This window comes from Dunckerocampus dactyliophorus, chromosome 1 (genome assembly GCF_027744805.1).
Source record: "Dunckerocampus dactyliophorus isolate RoL2022-P2 chromosome 1, RoL_Ddac_1.1, whole genome shotgun sequence".
NCBI lineage: Eukaryota > Metazoa > Chordata > Actinopteri > Syngnathiformes > Syngnathidae > Dunckerocampus > Dunckerocampus dactyliophorus.
Genome location: NC_072819.1, coordinates 32,641,017 through 32,658,990, shown reverse-complemented (window position 1 = coordinate 32,658,990; position 17,974 = coordinate 32,641,017). Strand labels below are relative to the sequence as shown.

The following is a 17,974-nucleotide window of genomic DNA, read 5'->3' as shown; positions in this document are numbered from 1 at the left end:
GTGCTAAGAGTATTTTTATGGGTACTGTCTATGAGCGCCCAACACTGCTCAGCCTGCATGACTTGTTCAAACGTCTCATTATGAACACACACTCACATTCTACTCCACTGTGAGGAGGAACAGCTCACACTGGACTGCACAAACAATAACGTGTGTGTTGGCGTTTGGGACTTTTAAATGAAAACATGCCTCTTCTACAGACAACTTTCCTATTCATTTCCATTTCGTTTCATTAATTAATTATGAAGACGGAAAATAATATAAAGCATCAAGGAGAATTGGCTGAGACGTCGACGGTGAATGAACAACGAATTTTAAATAAATATTCAAAATATAACTGACTCAAATCTGGCGATTTAATGAGCACAATGTGTCGTTATGACCTCAATCAAATAGCTCATTGAACAGCCTTCAATGAAGTCAACGATGCACTAAAATGAAACAACCCTAAGCAGTGAAATGAAAGCAATATAGGCTCACAAGGCGACTTACATCAGAACCACAACGTCCGAGTTCCGTAGACTGGTACCTCATCCACACTGCCACCAAGCCCTGTCTGGCCCCAGATAAGGAGAAGCCAGCTGCTGGGATTGCGGGACAGTTAAGATTATATATGATGTGTATATATCGAAGGTTTGTCAGCTCTTCCAGGCCATAAAAGCCACTTAAATGACACCACGTGTTTCCTAAGCACCATTCACGTGGCCTGCTCGGGGCAATTGGCATATGTAACCTTGTAAACTTTAAAATACCCCAAAAGAAGACAGTGGGAAAAAAGAGGGGGGATTCAATACATTGTCAACGTGTAGGCCACATTAGGCCCCGCAGAGACAGAAAGTGGACGCTGTTTCTCTTCTAAGCCTGATGGAAGTTTTAAAGGAGTCTAGGAGGTGAGTCCATTTTTATTTGATTGTTTAATTCCACGTAGATCTCTTGGGGCGGGGGGTTGCATGGTGCGTCATAAAATAATGAAAGTACACACTTACTGTCCACTGTGGTGTGCATGGAATGAAGCGGCCATATGAGCAGTGATGGTGCAGGAAAGCAGACTTTTGCATCCAGGTTGTTGTTTGGGAAGGAGGGGGTGTATTATCACAGGCGAGGACCTCGCTTCCTACTCCTGGCAAAACAGGAAACACAGTCTGTCTGGAAACGGGGGCAATAAAGTTTTATGGGGGCCTTAAACTTCATTGCGCGTTTGTCACTGTAAAAGAGGGTGGCTTCCAAAGCAGGCTAAAAATGGCAACAGTTCGCCAACATTTGTTCATGACTTTTTATTTTTAAAAAAGCGAGTGTACATGGATGTATGATCGACGTTTATTGGTTATATTCAACAATCAAGCTATCATTTATGCATTCATGAGTCTACAGTATCACAGTATCGTCACATACATTTCTGTCGTTACATACATTGGCTTACAAATACTTCAGTCATAAAATTTAAAAAAAAAAAAAGGTACAGGTCACTGAACGCACCAGACGTCCAAATACAACATATGGAGACAACTATTTTTTTTAAAACGTGTGGATCATGTAATGATGGTACGTTGAGCTTCTAAAGAAGAGTGTACTCGCCTCAACCTCTTGTCCTCAAAGTGGACTTATCGTCGCATTGGACGCCTAATTAATTTAGCAACGTAAACCAATTGATCAATGTGAGTGATATTCAATATATTAGGTCCCACACTGCAAAGAGTGACACATAATTGGTGATGAAGAGCCACAGGGCGGTGTCATGATGTCATTGCTGCTCGCAGTTCATCCAGAGGTCAGGCTGCTCCTAACGCACCCCGACTCTTATATGCTGTGCTGTGCAGCCACCGTGTACATTTATTCCTTCACTTTGATTTTAGAGTCCTTCTTCCACTTCATTCTTCTGTTCTGGAACCAGATTTTGATCTGCCTCTCGTTCAGGCACAGAGTGTGGGCGATCTCGATGCGCCTACGGCGGCTCAGGTAGCGGTTGAAGTGGAACTCCTTCTCCAGCTCCAGAGTCTGGTAGCGGGTATAACTGGTCCTAGAACGCTTGCCCTCCGATTCTGGGGTATTACAATGAGGAGTAAGCAGTCAGTAGTGAAGTAAATGCTATTATAAAAGTTCAACAATCCATTTAAAGCATATTGATACAGTGCAAACAAATCCTAAGGTGTGTGGAAACGTGCTCCTATATGCTGCATGCTATTAGGACTCTTGCACAATTTAACCCATAAATTCTGCATATATGAAGACAATTCTGTGTATTTCTGTTTGGCACCATCATCACAGCATTCATAGTTTATTATTATGATTTTAGAATGTGGTATAGAGCATCACGTTGAAAGTTGTGTCTAATATTTTTACTCTCTCGGCTAAATTAGATAACCTTAATAAATATATATATTTAAATCCCTCCAAATAAACACCTCTCTTGCAGTGTCAATCAAAACTGAGCACTATTATGCTCTAGTATGGAATGTGTGTGTATATCAAATAAAGGGGACATATGACTTCAATTCCGTACATATTTTTGCTTCGAAATAATTTTAAACATGTCAATATAGATTTTACTAATAAAAATAAAGCATTCGCATGACTTAATATTAAAGGGATTCTCCGCCTCACTTCATCACTGGCCTCGGCCTACACTGTAGCACAGCGGAGTAATTATAATATAACAAGGTGACAAATATCAAATGGAATTTCTCCTAGATATATTTCCTATTTGAATCCTTACTCTTGCACAAGCTGCTAAAAGGGCAAGCCTGTCCATGTTGGATATTTTTAAACCGCCTGTGCTCCCTGCTATGCCTGTCTGCTGCAGGGACGTTGAGCAAGACAAAACAGAAGCATTTGCAGTAAAAATGTCCACTGTCCATCTGCAGCCTCCAGCCAACTTGTGGCTCCAGTGCGTGGAAAAAGGGTGCACGCCTATTCAAATCTTTTCGAGGTGAAAAGTTCATGTTAGGGTCAGGTCATTGGTGTTTCCCAGGGTTCAATTTAAGGCTAAATGTTCACTCTCTCTCTCTAACACATACATACACACAGTGGCTGCAAATAAAGCATGTATTTGCACTGAGTACAAAAGAAGCAATAAAGAGGATAATACTTAGAGATGAATTTGTAAAATTATTTGATAATTTTGTCACAGTTTGATCCTCTGATCCAATTACTGCTCCATAAATCAGCTCTCAGATCACCTCTTCGCCGTAATAGAACAGGTTTACGAGCAATGGATGCCTTTGTCATAAAATTTATGACCGCGAGTTTTTATTATTTCCTGCGTTTGGCCTATAAAACTCAAGAGGGAAAGTGGACCGCTCGAACAGAAGTGGAGCAGCCTGAAAGAGACAAACTTTACCGTGGCTCATGTGCAGTTTGGTCATCCACGGATAAATCTGTGGTCCGTGCTCACTATGCTGCTGGTGCTGCTGGCTCCTGTTTGCGTTTCGGGAGACAATTTGCGCGGTTTCCGCATTTCTGCCGCCTTCCTGGCTCCGGTTGACGACGGATTTGTCGCTCCTCTCATGGGCTCTGTCCGCGCCCCGGGCCGTGAGTAGCCTGGTGCTACCGCTACAGCGGAGCCCTCCCGAGTCGTGCACTGCCGAGTTGGAGCTCATGTGAGGTCCCGGTGGAAGACGGGGCTCCGGGTTGCCTGTCAGGCTCGTTTGCATGTCGTCCCGTCGAACCGAGCCAGTGGGGACGGGACGCGTAAATACGGCGCTCACACTGACACCTCCATGGCACAGGCTGGACCCCCGCTCCGCCACGCCGAAGCTAAACATTGGAGAACTTGTCTCGCCTGCTTGCCTTACGTTGCAGCTGTCAACATAGGAGCTCATTTTGGAACGATTTACACTTTTAGTGCAGCGAAGGTTTCTGGATAGACGTTGCTCTTATTCCCTTATTTGCGTTGATCATTGCTTTTCTGGTCCCGCTTTTGTAAAAAAAAAAAAAATCAGCTTCTCCTTAACAAAAATAATCCAGGATTTATAGGTGGAGTGGCCTTTGGTATCTTTTTTTTATTCTTGATCCGATGCGCGCTGCCCAAATATGGTCTATTTGTATGGGATCACGTGATCATGTTGGCCAGTCATAAATTGGCGTTGATGCTCAATGGAGATATTGATGAATAGCAAAAACGTGTCCAGTAAACTTTGAGCCTCTGCTGCTGGTGCTTGCTGGAGGGGGGGAAGGCGAGGAGCTTTCCACGAAAAAGGGCAGGACAGTAGGACAAGAGCGTCATCTGGTGTTTGGAATGGGGCAAGACGGTCCGCAACGGACACACTCTTGGGTCCCTACGAGGGACTACTGCAGTCCTTTAAATAATCATAATAGCAACAATAACTCACTGTTTATAAATGACTGTATAACCGTCAAATTATTATTATACAATTCCGAATAAGTGGCGTGTTTATAGTTTAGTTGAGAATGGCTCATTTAGCAACACACACCTTCATTTTTAATATTTTAGTTGCCACGCTGTGTCTCTTGCCTATTGTTACCTGCAGTTAACTTCAAAGGTGACACTTTTAAAAACCCCAAACGCACCACAATCATCACAATAAAGTCATGTTGTGCGCATAAGCATCATCCATCCAACAAAATACACCGCAAACACAAAAAGTGAAAGTTTTACAAATATTTTATTCCATGAAACACAGTTATGACAAAACATGAACTTTCAAATAAAAAAAACAAATACGTGTACAAATTTATTTCGCAAGGAATATGTGTCAAATAGTCAAAATAAAGGGAAGAGGGGACTTAAGCGTAACTTGGTGTTATGCGTTGTCTATCAAAGCAGATAAATGCACATCAATTGGGAGATGATTTGCATAATATAATGTTAGTGTGACTGGCCTATTTACAGGCACATCTTTATCTTTATATATATATATATGTATGTATATATGAGTGTGTACTGCTGTCTAGTCGTGCAATTCTCAAGTTTCTGCAAGAGCTATTTATATATTCATATACATATTCAAGTAGTAAATTACACTTTGACCAAATTAAAGGTCCAATTCCTTCCTTCCGTGGAATGTATAGACTAACATAACACTGTATTTGGTGAGAAGAGACTTCACAGTGGTGCATGGGCTGCATGTGGGATAAATAGTTTATACTGGCACTGGAAATAACGTAGGAATTAATACTTCGGGGTTTTTTTATTATTTGCACAATACAAATGTGGCACTGACAAGGTAAAAAAAAATAACAACATAAGTGTGATCCATGAGAGTCAAAGGATTCATAATGTGGCTGAAATTATTTGGATTTTTTTTTTGTAAAGCTCAACACCCCTGTGGTATGACATTGACGAGGGGGGAGTTGACATGCAGTGTCGTCCCTTTCAGCTCCATTTTTAGGTAGTAATGTTGGGGTTCTATTTTTTATGTCTCTTCAGCTATTCCTTCTTCTTGTCATCCTCTTCTTTGCATTCTTCCACTGCGCCGCTACTCGCACCGCGTTCCTCGTCTTGCGTGGCGCCCGTGGAATCTCCTCCGGCCACCGTGGAGGACAGGTTGCTCTCCTTCTTCCACTTCATGCGCCGGTTCTGGAACCAGATCTTGATCTGGCGCTCGGTCAGGCAAAGCGCGTTGGCGATCTCTATGCGTCTGCGCCTGGTCAGGTAGCGGTTGAAGTGGAACTCCTTCTCCAGCTCGAGAGTTTGGTAGCGGGAGTAGATCTGACGTCCCCTGCGTCTGTCTGTCCCATAGCCCACTCCTGCTGAGGTACAAAGGCACCCATTTAATATGGATTTTTTTTGGGGGGGGAGGTGGCATGAGAGAGGTGCATTAAAAGTTATAAATGAGTCCCGTGACTTAGAGGACATCTTTTCCTCGCTGTGTATAAAAATTATTCCAGCCTGTCCCGAATAGCTACTACTTTTTTTTAATGAAAGCTGTTTGTTTGCACATGCAAAAGGCCCGTCTACAAGTCAAGAAGATACAGTCATGTTTTATGGGGCCATAAAAAGTAGCTTACTCTCTTGGTGAGACATATCGTAAAACGGGCCCATTTCCTTAATTTATTTGCTGCTAGTAAAACTCACCGCTGTGTGAGTTCATGCGCTGCATCCACGGGTAGATCGGGATGTTGCTCTTCTGCTCCTGGGCCGCCCTGCCCTGCTCCAAAGTGTAGTCTTGGCCAATGTGGCTCTGTGTTGTGTTCAGTCCCATGTTTGTTTGCCTGCAACTGGGCAGCACGTCCTTGTCCTGCAGGAACACGTTTGATCCATAGTCATACTGAGCCCGGCCAGAGCCGAACACCACGTTGTCTTGAGGGGAGTAGAAAGGTGCGTATATCCGATGGTTCTGGGTCACAGCGGCACCGTACGACGAGAAATGTCTGACTGTGTCATAGGTGCTGGAGTTGATGGGCACGTTAGGCAGAACCTCTTGGCCGCCGGATAAGTGGCAGGAGAGCGACGGGTTTGCGAAATAAGAATTCATACCTTGCCTTGTAACCCTCTTCTCCAACTCTCCCCACTTCTTTATCGCTCCCTTCTCAATCTTCCTTCCTAGTAAATCTCCCTCCCGCTTGTGTCAGCCAACCACACCTTTCTCCAAGCTCGTCTTCTTTCTTTTTTGTGCTTCGAACCCCCTTTAACCACCGCGACTTTTCTGCCTCTCTGCTACTTTGAGGATTCAATATTATTAATTTGCAATCTCCGGTTAAGACGCACAAAGCCGAGTGTTATAGCCGAGGCTTGGCTCGCTCAGAGACAATATGACAAAGTCAGCTGACCCTGCTCCACCAATGGCGAGGCAGGAGTGGAGGAGAAACTGTAGCTTTTAGCCGAGAGCTGGAGCATTAGTGCAAAATGCCGATAAACAGTGGAAGTGACACACATCATGCACACAGTGTTGTGAGTTGAGACACAGGAGGTGTTTAGTTTAATGAAATCATTATTGTGACTAATCATATTCTAGCGTTTAAATCCACAGCATATCCAAATGTGTTATGAAAGAGCCATTCAGGATATTTTCTAATAAGCCCTCATGTAATTCAAACTTCATGAGATCTCGTGCATGATGTCAACCAAATATTTCATTTTAGCCTGTAGATGTATTTTTGAAACGCACATACACACACACGCACGCGTATGTTTTCTCCAAGCGCAATAGCACATATTAAAATGGTCACTTAAGGTTTATCCATATCGCGTTAATGTTTACAGGGCGCGATGAATTGTTGTGAGCAATTTCCAACGCTTTCGCAGTGAACAGGGGGAGGTGGTAAGAATGCGTTTATGGTCTCTCTTGTGTGAGGGCAATAAAACAAGTGACGTTCCCCAGCTCACCAACAACTATCTCTGCAGAAAGGACGAGCTGCATGCAGCCTCCACACAGCAGCCAGTGTGGAAGTGAAAAATCTGCATTTATGAACATTATTACTGACACTATGAAAGAGAAATCCCTCTTAGCCAGCCAGAAAAAAACTGCACACACATTCAATCATCCAGGTGTACACTCTCTCGATAAAGACTCGAGCACATTTTGGGCACACGGTTAAAACAACTTAAAATACAACACAAGTGCAGCAAAATACCGAGTCGTCATTGTACATTCCTGTGACACGCACTGTGGGGGGGGAGAGGAGACAAACCGATGATTATCTGAGGAGCAAAATAATGGGTTTGGAAATTGCTTTTGAGGTGCACCGCAAAGATGCAAAACTTGAGCGATTGTCTGCGCACACTGTGATTTGAACAAGTCGAAAAGCGGATATTATAAGTGTCGCCCACTTTTGCTTTGTCGTGATTAATATGATGGACGGGAATTAAAAGTGACTTTTAAAGTGTAGTTGACAGTCGAGTGACATAACGCATACCCATGCACACATTCCCAATAAATAAAATTCAAATGATCACTTTTCGACGGGTTATATGAAGATACTCAGCGTCGTTATTAGAATGTGCTGTAGTGCACCTCATTGATTTGTCGAGTAGGCTGATGACTTTGCCTGGACGTGCAGCGTTGTTTGCTCTGTTGTTCGGGAGCCTGAATAGCCCATAAAAGAGACAACAAAGACGAGGAAGTGTCTGTTGCCATAAAACGTCCTCGTCACCTTATTGGTGGCCATATGTGAGATTCGCAAATTTGCAGCAAATGTTAAAGGCTGCGTGGAGTGTGTTGGGATTATTATCAAGTCTGTGCAACGTGAAATTCAACTGATAAAAGGACAGATGAATAGCAAAAAATGTTTACACGTTTATATTTACATATTTTTAGAGATGAGAAATTAAAATGTGTTCATTTACAATTTATCTGACTTGTTTATTTCGCTAAAGACAATTTTTTTTTTCAAAAAGAGAAGCGTTTTGTGTTCAATATCCACAGCAGACCTTCTGACAAACAGAAACAAGTCGAGGTTGTAAATAAAAGCTGCAGAGTAAAGCCAAAGTGTGGACTGAGGCTGGAATGCAGCAGAGGTTGTGTCACTATGCACATTTAGAAAGGTCATTCTTTGCCTCGCGTTTTAGTGTTTTATTGCGGCCCATGAGGCGCATCACATGGGCTTCTTGAGCTGCTCGAAAGGCATCTTTTGGTCCACTTTTGCACATTTTTTAAGCGGATATAAAGATTACGTTTTTTCCCCCTGCACGAAAAGGACAATGACCAGGTAACAACAACTATAAACAAACAGAATCGAATTTAAAAATATTCCTAACTATTTTTTATGATGTTATAATAATACAGATATTATATTTATTGCTATTATTTTAACAGGGTTGTTTAAATTGAACGAACAGATGGGCCCATTTCAAACTACAGTGTTTTGTTTTTTTTTTGGCGTGGAAGCTACAAGCTATTACTTAAGCTCACACACTGTTAGTTAAATGGCAACTGTACAATTTCTACATTATCCGTCATGATTAAAACGCAGCCTGGGAGCTAAAGGCTGGCAAGCCCTGATGTTTTTCTGCCTTTTCTCCTCCTTACTAATAAGGACTAATTCCCGTTCTAACAATGTAAAGCCATCTATAGGCACTTTGCAGTCGCAGGCTGGCCCAATTACGTCCGGAAGTGTTCGACTTTATGCTCGTTAAGCACTCAGGAAGCCGGTGCCCAATGAGCGGCATGTTGATCCACACATCATAAATTATGACCATTAGTGGGCAAAAGTTTTTTTGCTCTGTCGGGACTTTTAAATGTGGTGAAGGGGACAGATGTATGACTTCAATGGAGCTTTATACTACACTCCACTACACTACACAAAAGATTGTGCTTTTAAGTCCAAACTGACCATATAGCATGGTAAATTGTTGTGTATTAAAATGGACTATTATTTCTCTCTGCAGGCACAGAAGTGGACCATTACAGCAAGAAAAACCTCATGAGGTGACAACAAACTACGTGGGACAGCAGGTCATAAGGATTAAAGAAGGCTTCGAGATGCAGCATTCGACTATAATTACGAAACTTGTTGATTTTTAGCAGAGGACACACACACACACACACTCACGCACACATAAACATATTTTGTAACAGTAAAATTGTTACAGAACTACACACACAAATAGAGAAGTGTGTGATCTCAAAGCGTGTGAACATGTGTTCAAGTGTTCAGGGCCTTAATGTTAAATTAAAAGACAATTCACACACTTGCACACACACACACACACACACACACACACGCACACAGTGCAGCTGCTATCTGCACGTGCAAGCTGAGAATCTTGTGTCTACTTCCGCCAGAGGAAAAAAAAAAAAAGCTGGAATGTGTTTGATGACAATTTTGATGTATATGTCTTTGCTCCTTTGCACACTATGCCTCTCACTGGTTACAACTGTGAATATACTTCATAATGTCAGTAAATATGAATAACAATAAATAGAATATAATATAAACATCCCATCAAAGTGTAAAGTGAAATCTGTCGCATGCAAAAAAAACAACAATCGCAATTTATTTCAAAATAGCAGAAAGCAAAATAGAGCTTATACCAGACAATCAGCATTAGGACACCAGACACGCACACGTACACCCACACACACAAGTGGGTCAGATGACATCCGCAGTGAAGCAGCTATAAACAACTACGCCACAATAGCAGCACCGCCCACTTCCACAATGCAAAACACGACCGATCGCCAGGGGGCACTGTGGGGAAGTGCCACAGTGTCAGTGCATACTTAATCCTGAGTGTGTGTGTGTGCGTGCGTGCGTGTGTGTTACGCAGAAGCCTGTTGGCATACACTTCTAAGAAGTGACTCGAAGTTTACTCCACGTATAATTGCAAAGCATCACTGAGCTGTACAACAGATATGTATATAGTACAACATCACACATGGTAGGATGGGTCTCAATAACAACAGAGCGGTAAATTCTAATTCAAAGTGGCCGTGGTAGTGTGCATCCAGGTCACACTACAGGCCACCAGACAGTGCTATGGGACCTCATGTGCAGATCACAACACACACGCACCCTGCCATCACCTCCCACTCACACGCACATGCATCTGCATCGTCGTAACACCCCCAGGAGGCCGCCGGTGGCCATGCACGACAGTATAGAGACAAGAGGAATAAGCGGTTCTACCTGAGCAGCGCCGTTCTCCACTTATCAGCAAAACGGTGCACATCTCCTCATCTTTGCATACAGCTTCTGAGGATCTTTTTTTTCTTTCAGCACCTTTCTCTCCAAGCCTCTCGTAGGGGATAACCGCTGCAGCGCGGAGGCTGTCCGGAAGATCCCTCTGCCAGGAAGTCGGTGGAGAGAACAGGAATCAGCGGCAAAATGGCTGCATATTTTTGATTCATCTTTGAGGAGAAAAGCAAGCAATTGCAGGGCTGCAGCCCGCTCTGCTGCTGATTCAAAGGAAGGAGCAGGGAATAGACAACAGCATAAAGTTCATGTTCATAGAGCGTGGGCCACGTGGCTCGCTGCAGCCAATCACAGCGAGGCTTGAGTCGTAAACTTTTATTACTCAGCTGTAAATTTCTCTCTTTAACAACCAGGAATGTTTGCACCCATCTTTCCTATTCTCCCCTTTTTCGAATACAGGAAATATATAAAATGAAAAAGAAGAAAATACCCACACAATATGGAGCATGGATGCTGCAGATTTGCCCACATGATGTCAAAGTATGGAGGCACATCAGGGAATATGACTGGTCCCCTGGTGGACAAGCTGCATGCTATAGTGGGAGAAAGCAAACTGGAAGGATGAGCCTGGGTTAGCATTAGGGAAGTCCAAACAGGGAAATAGTCATATATAAGAAAAAAGAGAAATAAACTTCATTTAGATGAAAACTACTGTAATAAGGCCTCTCGCCACATTCACATGACTAAAAGCATCCAATGAAGTGCATGCATTACCTCACCAATTTATCAACCAAACTTGAACTATTTTAAACTTAAGAGGCAGCTATCAGAACACCTGACACACCGGCAAGCATCAAGTGTTGATCTGATACACCGTATCAAATAACAAACAGAAAAAAAATGACATTGGAGACAAAACTATATTCTAATATGCTGAACATTTAATTGCATCGAAATACACGTGAACACACAAGAGAACAAAGACGGCTATCCAGTCCAATTAAATTAATCAAATAGCAAATATTATTCTTCCAAGTGTGTCCTCCACCATTACAAACAAAACAAATAAGACACAACCCACCAAAAAAAAAAAACAACAAATGAGCTTCTTTCGCTTGAGGATAAAATAAATTAGTTTTTACCCACTTGGAGGAGCGCTGTGTTTGGTCCCTGCAGGCCGTCTTGTGCACACTGAAGCGAGCCAGCCAGCACACACAGACACAAAAGACGCAAAAAAAAGCTTCCGAGCCTCGCCTTTACACCACCAATAAAGTTTACAACAGGTACACTAAACTTTAGTGCTGATGTCAGCCCTCTGGTAAAAACACACACACAACAGCCTAATGAGTAGAATACTTGTCACTATGGGACACATCCGGAATGTTATATGGAGGAAAATTGGGGAATAATAATATACTTTTGTCCTATTTCGGCTAAAATCTGTTCCAATGCGTTGTTCTGAAGAATTAAGTACCCAGGGGCTGAATATTGGAGGTATTTGGTTGAAAGGTAAATACATTTGCCCCTTTTTCCTTTCATACAAATGTTTAACGTCTCTGCAGAACATGTTTTGATTTCATTCGTTTGCTGAACACACACCTACACACGATTCACTTAATCTGCTACAAGTGCATTCAAATGAAGAAATGGAAAAAAACACAAAAAACAACAACTAAACGGACATAAATATTAGTTGAGACGGAGGATTTAAAAAAACAAGCCTTAAATTATAACTGAGATGTAGGATTTAAAAAAAAACAAGCGTTAGATTAACTCGAAACTATACCTTTAATCTCATCACATTCCAACGAAATCGTTATTGAAAATATCATTTACATGGCTTTACTATACTTTATGTATTTTATTAAAAAAATCATTTGTGACTCTCATTGTCTTGTTATTAAAGAGCAATAACCTATATGGTTGTTATATATAGCAATATTTCAATGTTATATTCTAATAGTTTGGCTGGAATACGGAAAGATAACTTGATAATGTGCAGAAGTTGCTCTAATAATGTCAAAATGTGTTTTTTTAATGTGCACATACTGTACGTTTTAGAACTAACATGAAAATGAAATAAAAGTAATAAAAGAGGAAGTCAAGAGAAAAAGATATTTAAAACATATTACAGTCCAACCATCTTATAACGAAACGTGTTGCTAGCACACTTCCAACGCAGCTGCTAAGTTTATGCTGCAAACACTTACACATTGTTGCTACCATAAAAACACGTCTCCCGTTTGGCCAAAGAAATTGTGCTGCTTCGCACCACAGCACCACACCTTGCTCGGTTCTAGATAAAGTGGCTCCAAAAAAGCACTCTTAATAATGCAGCAGATATTTTTTAATCTCAAATAGTAACATTACTCATCCTAAAATTCATTAAAATGCTTCACGTCGTCCCAAAAGAGGGGATTATTGTTGTTATTATTGTTATTAAAGGGATTCATCACATAGGGGGCGGTACTGGAGATTTTGCATGCTGTGAATAAGATGCAAAAAGGCAAATTAACATTTAATTTCTTTTTTATTTTTAATGCAGGCAAAGCCTTATTTTTTGGCTTTGTTTTTTTTTCTTCTTGAGCTGCAGTGTACTCCTGTACATGTACATGATCTGATATACAATATATTTTAAAAAGCAGGGCTTCTCAGGCTATTTTGGGGGAAACCCTATAAAACCTCCTGCATGTTATGAAGTGTGTAGCCAGAGGCGTTATTCATGCATGCATTTAAGTGCGTGTGAGACAGAAGAGGCAATCAATTGGGTGGCTGCAATAAAAAAAGAAGGAGAAATGATCGTGAGCCATCTTCTTTATTTGTGACTTTACATCAACAATGGCGGGACACAACGTCGTCTTTCACAGGAGAAACACCAGGAAACGAGCATAATTGTTAACATCAATATATAACAAGACGTACATAAAGGTTATATTCAGTGCAAAAACAACTACTCTATATCACCAGCACGTTCAAATAAAAAGGAAACTTGCTGTAATTGTTGCAGGTTCACGCAGTTAATGTGCGTAATAGGCAGTTTTAGTTGTTGGGGAAATAGCTTGTCATTCATTCAGAGCCGTGTGCCACTGTGGAGTGCAAGTGTGGATTCTGCCAAGGCAAGGCTCTGAAGTTTAGGTAGTGCCTGGTAACAATCTCTTAATTGCTTGGCTTGGCTTGGAGCTAATTGTCTTCCCAAGACTCAAAGAATTGTCTTCAACAAGTGTACATAATTGGATAAATGCTACATACATTACCTAATAATATGATTGGTGTGTGTGTGCGTGTGTGTGTGTGTGTGTGTGAGAATATATATATAACACTTTCAAATTAAAAACCGTATGAAATCTCTATATTCAGAAATCTCTATTGCAATTATCCCCAGGTTTAGGTAGCATCAAAGGATTTCAAACGATTGCAATTCCCTGGTCATCCTCCAAAAGAAAATGTGTTAGGAGCTCATGGCTGTTTAAAAAATAGTAAACCGGTAACAATGACAATAGCAATAATGTAATAATAATCATAATAAAAGTGGGTGGTTTGTACAAACTGCTGCGATGATGACTGAACACTCATTATACTAAAATTCCCCCATTGAGTTTACAGTGTCTATTGTTGTTCTTTTTTGTCTATTTACAGCACAGGTTGGTTTCCATCTTGGTCGGCTACATTGATTCTGATGAGGTTTAAAAGAAATTAGTCCAAAGAAAATAGCTTGGCCATTTTTTTCTCAATCTAACATGCGTTTTATTTCCCTTTTTGTTTTGTTTTGCAAGGGCAGCAGCTCTAGTATATAAAATAAAGTGTAGCCTCTATTTTTTTTTTTTTTTGGTGGTAAAATTGGTAATCCCGTTTGTTGAAAAGTGAGAAATGTGCATATAGAGGCATGTAGATGTCAGGAATATTGTTGAGATTCCTGTTCCCACTTGACAAAATGAAAGGGTGGTCATAAAGATGATGCTCTTGTGACTCCTGCTCTGTTTATGAGACCTTTTTTCCTTCTCTTTTTCAGCCATATAACCATAAAAAGGACCATAAAATCACTCCTTGGTCTCGTCTTTCTCTTCCGCTTCCTTCTCTTCTCCCTCTTCCCCTTCACCGTCCTCGTTGCCCTCCTCCTCAGCCTCGGCCTCTCCCCTCTGACCCGGAAACTTGTCCTTGTTGTTCTCCTTTTTCCACTTCATCCGCCGGTTCTGGAACCAGATCTTCACCTGTCGCTCGGTGAGGCTCAGGGCGTGCGACACCTCGATCCTCCTCTTGCGGGTCAGGTAAGGGTTGAAGAGGAACTCCTTCTCCAGTTCCAGAGTCTGGTAGCGGCTGTAGGTTTGCCTTCCATTGCGTCGTCCCGGGGCTTGAGTGGAATAAAGCCACGGAATAAAGGTTAGCTGTGGTCCCCCATGAATAAATACATATGATATAGCTGATATGGATGCTCTAGAACAACATCGATGCAGCCACACGGAGGAGTTCATTTAACATTATACACTTACACTACACACATGATATGCACGTATAGGCCCCATATATCATTGTAGCATTACACAGTGCACTATTATTATTATTACATCAACAATATTACGAATGAAGAAAGAAGAAGAAGAATGTGTCAAAACGACTCGGAACACTATAGTGTGGGTCAAATGATCCCACTCAAATACACATTCCTATACATTTAGATCTTCTCCCCACGTATGCACCATCACGTGTTCCAACTGTGACTTTGCACAGCACGAGATTATGAAATATCTGATGAGAACAACTAATTGGCAGTAAATGCGAGCTGTATGGACATGTGCTGCACTGCAGCGCCGCCTCTACATGTTCCCAGTATGATTTGCTTTTACACTGCACGCTCACATACATGCATCTGTATTTGACATATACATGAACACATACACACACACACACCGAAAGAGTATAATGATAATAATAAAGCAGATTCTGACCGTGGGGTCTCATCCATGGGAACATAAGGCTGGGAGAGGAGTTTTGATTTAAGTGGCCTTGTCCTTCACCAGGGTTCGAGCCTCCCGACGATTTACAGTCCGGGTACTGCGCTAGGCTCGCCTCTTGCTGGCTACCGTAAAGCGTTTGCCTCGGCAGGGCTTCGTATCCGTAAAATTTGCCGGCGTCGCCGTGACACGCCAGGGCGCACGGGTTCTGCTGGTATCCCGGGTTGGAGATGCCGGTGGTGCCGTGGTGGAAAAAGTCCTGCACATGATGGGACGGGTGCTGGAAGCCCGGCGCGGCCGCTCCGGGTCCGTAGACCAGCGTGTGGCTGCGGGCGACGCTTTGTGGGAACCTGCAGTCGTAGTAAGTTGGCTCCAGAGACTCGCCGCCTTTGTACTTGGAGAAAAGAGGGTTGACAAAATAGGAGCTCATGTTTGGTTTTGCATCCAGCGGAGCGTCTGTCTCTCTCTCTCTCACACACACACACACGGCGGTGGAAGATCTCCGTTAGGGTGATGGCAGCCTTTTGTTTGGGGTCCCAACTCGCACACGGCGTGCACACACACGCAGACAGACAAAACCGGAACTGGAGAAACGCTGCCCCTTTGGACAATCCACGGCAGCTCACTCTCTCCGAGCCCTTCCTCTTATCCGATCTGCTGCCGCTTGTTGTTTTTCTGCCCGGCTTTTTGCAAGCTCAAGTCCGGCTCGCGTGTGTGTTATCTAAACTTAAAGCTTGGCGTGCTCCACAGGCACAGTCACAGACGCTGCGTGCCCTTTTTTCCTTTTTTTTAAGCTTCCCACCCCCACCGCAGGCGCCCCCTCCTCCCCTTCCTCATCCTCCCTCCCCAACCCCTTCATCTTTTGCACAGCGGTCAGACACGAGGCCCTATAGGGATATATGCACACCTGCACTCATCATATATGATCAGCTCATCAATGTATTTGTGCGACGTTTACATTTAAAGGCAAGGTCCTGGGGGGTGGGGGTGGGGGATGGTTTGCTTCCGTAAATAAAGAGTGAAGCCGATAACGTCATTTCTGCGTTATACCTGACCTCCAGAAAGGCAATAACAATAATAATAATAATAATAATAAGACAGATACGCATCAGGGAATGTTGCTGTAATAAGACAAAATCAGCAGCACAGCAAAAGCACCAACAACACAATAAAAACACTCACACACACAAAACAACACAAATATAGGAACAAAAGTACCACTCAATGCCATGAGAACACACCCATTCACAACAACCGTATAAGACACACAAGCAGCAACCTAAGCACCACTATTGGTGTTATAATAACACACTTATGGAAGCACAAAATTATGCTTTAAGAAGATATAATGCAACATCAACACCAGGACAGATGCTGACATATTACCAACATAATCACCAATTAATGATACTATAAGAACACAAACACTAACAGCAACACAATAATCACCAAATGATGATGCTATAAGCAGCACCGACACAATAAGAGCACGAGTGTCTGGCGCCATAAGAGCTCAGCACCAGTAAATGATGCATGCATATAAGCGCAAAAGCTAACCATTTAAGCAGCAGCAAACGATGCTTTATACAACAAAACATGCATGCATACCTCAGTGTGTATCAAGTAAAGGGGGCCAAGGCAGCACACACACACACACACACACTTGCACTCAGCGCTGTAAAACACGGACACACGCAAATATAAACACGACCTATGAATAGTAGGTGCCACTCAATGACCCCGTAAAAGCCACCGAGGATAAATCTCCCCGTGTGGAAGAGTTCATAAAATTTTACACTGGATGTTTAGCTGCAATCAGCACTAGCAAGTCCCAGTTCAATGCTCATATGGGCTCACTCTCTCTCCACAGTCTCCAAATATGCCCGTGTGCTTTTTGTGGGGCCACTAACGTTTTATACACATCCTCGTAAAATATGAAAGGCGCACTGGGCGAATTTATAGACCTTCCACACTCTATAAATATGCAGATTGCCAATCATTGTCATACACACACACGCACACATATTCTTAATGCTGGTGTTACAACAACCAATTAATACTAATGTCCATTAAATATTATTATTATTATTATAACTGAAATATACTTAAGGCAATTTTGCAGAAATTATTTTTCTGTCAGTATTCAGATGTAATGTACTGATGTTATGATGCACCGGTTTACTAATACAACATGATATGAATATTTACTCTTACATACTTGACTGTGGTGTTTTGAAGTACATTTTAAAATATATTTTATGATGTTCCCAGAGATTTAAAATCACATTAAAGGAAGACTGTGTTATTTAGTCTGCAAAAGTAAATATGCTGCCCAACTAACATATGGCTGGTTTGATAATCACACAATACGCAGCAAATGCAGCACCTCAACTTGGTGGATGCTACTTTTTTAAAAGCAAACAATGAGATCTAGAACACCCTGTAATACGACATACACACTCATTAAAAGGATGTTAGAACAACACTCATCT

The 17,974-nt window shown here is 42.1% G+C and overlaps 4 protein-coding genes across 6 annotated transcripts in view; all 4 read right to left on the bottom strand.

Annotated features, from left to right (window-relative positions):
• The window catches only part of LOC129178481 (homeobox protein HOX3-like), a 50,588-nt gene that overhangs the window by 23,603 nt on the left and 9,011 nt on the right, over positions 1-17,974 (bottom strand). The window contains exon 1 of one of the 2 annotated variants that reach the window (XM_054770777.1): positions 10,528-10,576. The exons of the other annotated variant lie outside the window; for it this stretch is intronic. The gene's annotated coding sequence lies outside the window, so the exon portion shown is untranslated. Of the gene's footprint in view, positions 1-10,527; positions 10,577-17,974 lie in introns of those variants that run through there. 2 annotated transcript variants of the gene reach the window in all.
• hoxc5a (homeobox C5a) lies at positions 1,354-4,083 on the bottom strand. Its single transcript, XM_054770749.1, has 2 exons — positions 3,338-4,083; positions 1,354-2,039 (listed from the first exon to the last, which is right to left on the bottom strand). The coding sequence occupies exons 1-2, from the start codon at positions 3,816-3,818 to the stop codon at positions 1,831-1,833; spliced, it is 690 nt and encodes a 229-aa protein (XP_054626724.1). The 5' UTR covers positions 3,819-4,083; the 3' UTR covers positions 1,354-1,830.
• hoxc6a (homeobox C6a) lies at positions 4,687-6,604 on the bottom strand. Of its 2 annotated transcripts, none has more exons than XM_054770729.1 (2): positions 6,035-6,604; positions 4,687-5,709 (listed from the first exon to the last, which is right to left on the bottom strand). In XM_054770729.1, the coding sequence occupies exons 1-2, from the start codon at positions 6,432-6,434 to the stop codon at positions 5,387-5,389; spliced, it is 723 nt and encodes a 240-aa protein (XP_054626704.1). In that variant the 5' UTR covers positions 6,435-6,604; the 3' UTR covers positions 4,687-5,386. The 2 variants fall into 2 exon arrangements, with proteins under 2 accessions (XP_054626704.1, XP_054626714.1); XM_054770739.1 differs by having other exon boundaries at positions 4,687-5,706.
• hoxc8a (homeobox C8a) lies at positions 14,213-16,203 on the bottom strand. The gene is made up of 2 exons (XM_054770715.1): positions 15,477-16,203; positions 14,213-14,881 (listed from the first exon to the last, which is right to left on the bottom strand). Exons 1-2 carry the CDS (start codon positions 15,910-15,912, stop codon positions 14,571-14,573), a joined length of 747 nt encoding a protein of 248 aa, XP_054626690.1. The 5' UTR covers positions 15,913-16,203; the 3' UTR covers positions 14,213-14,570.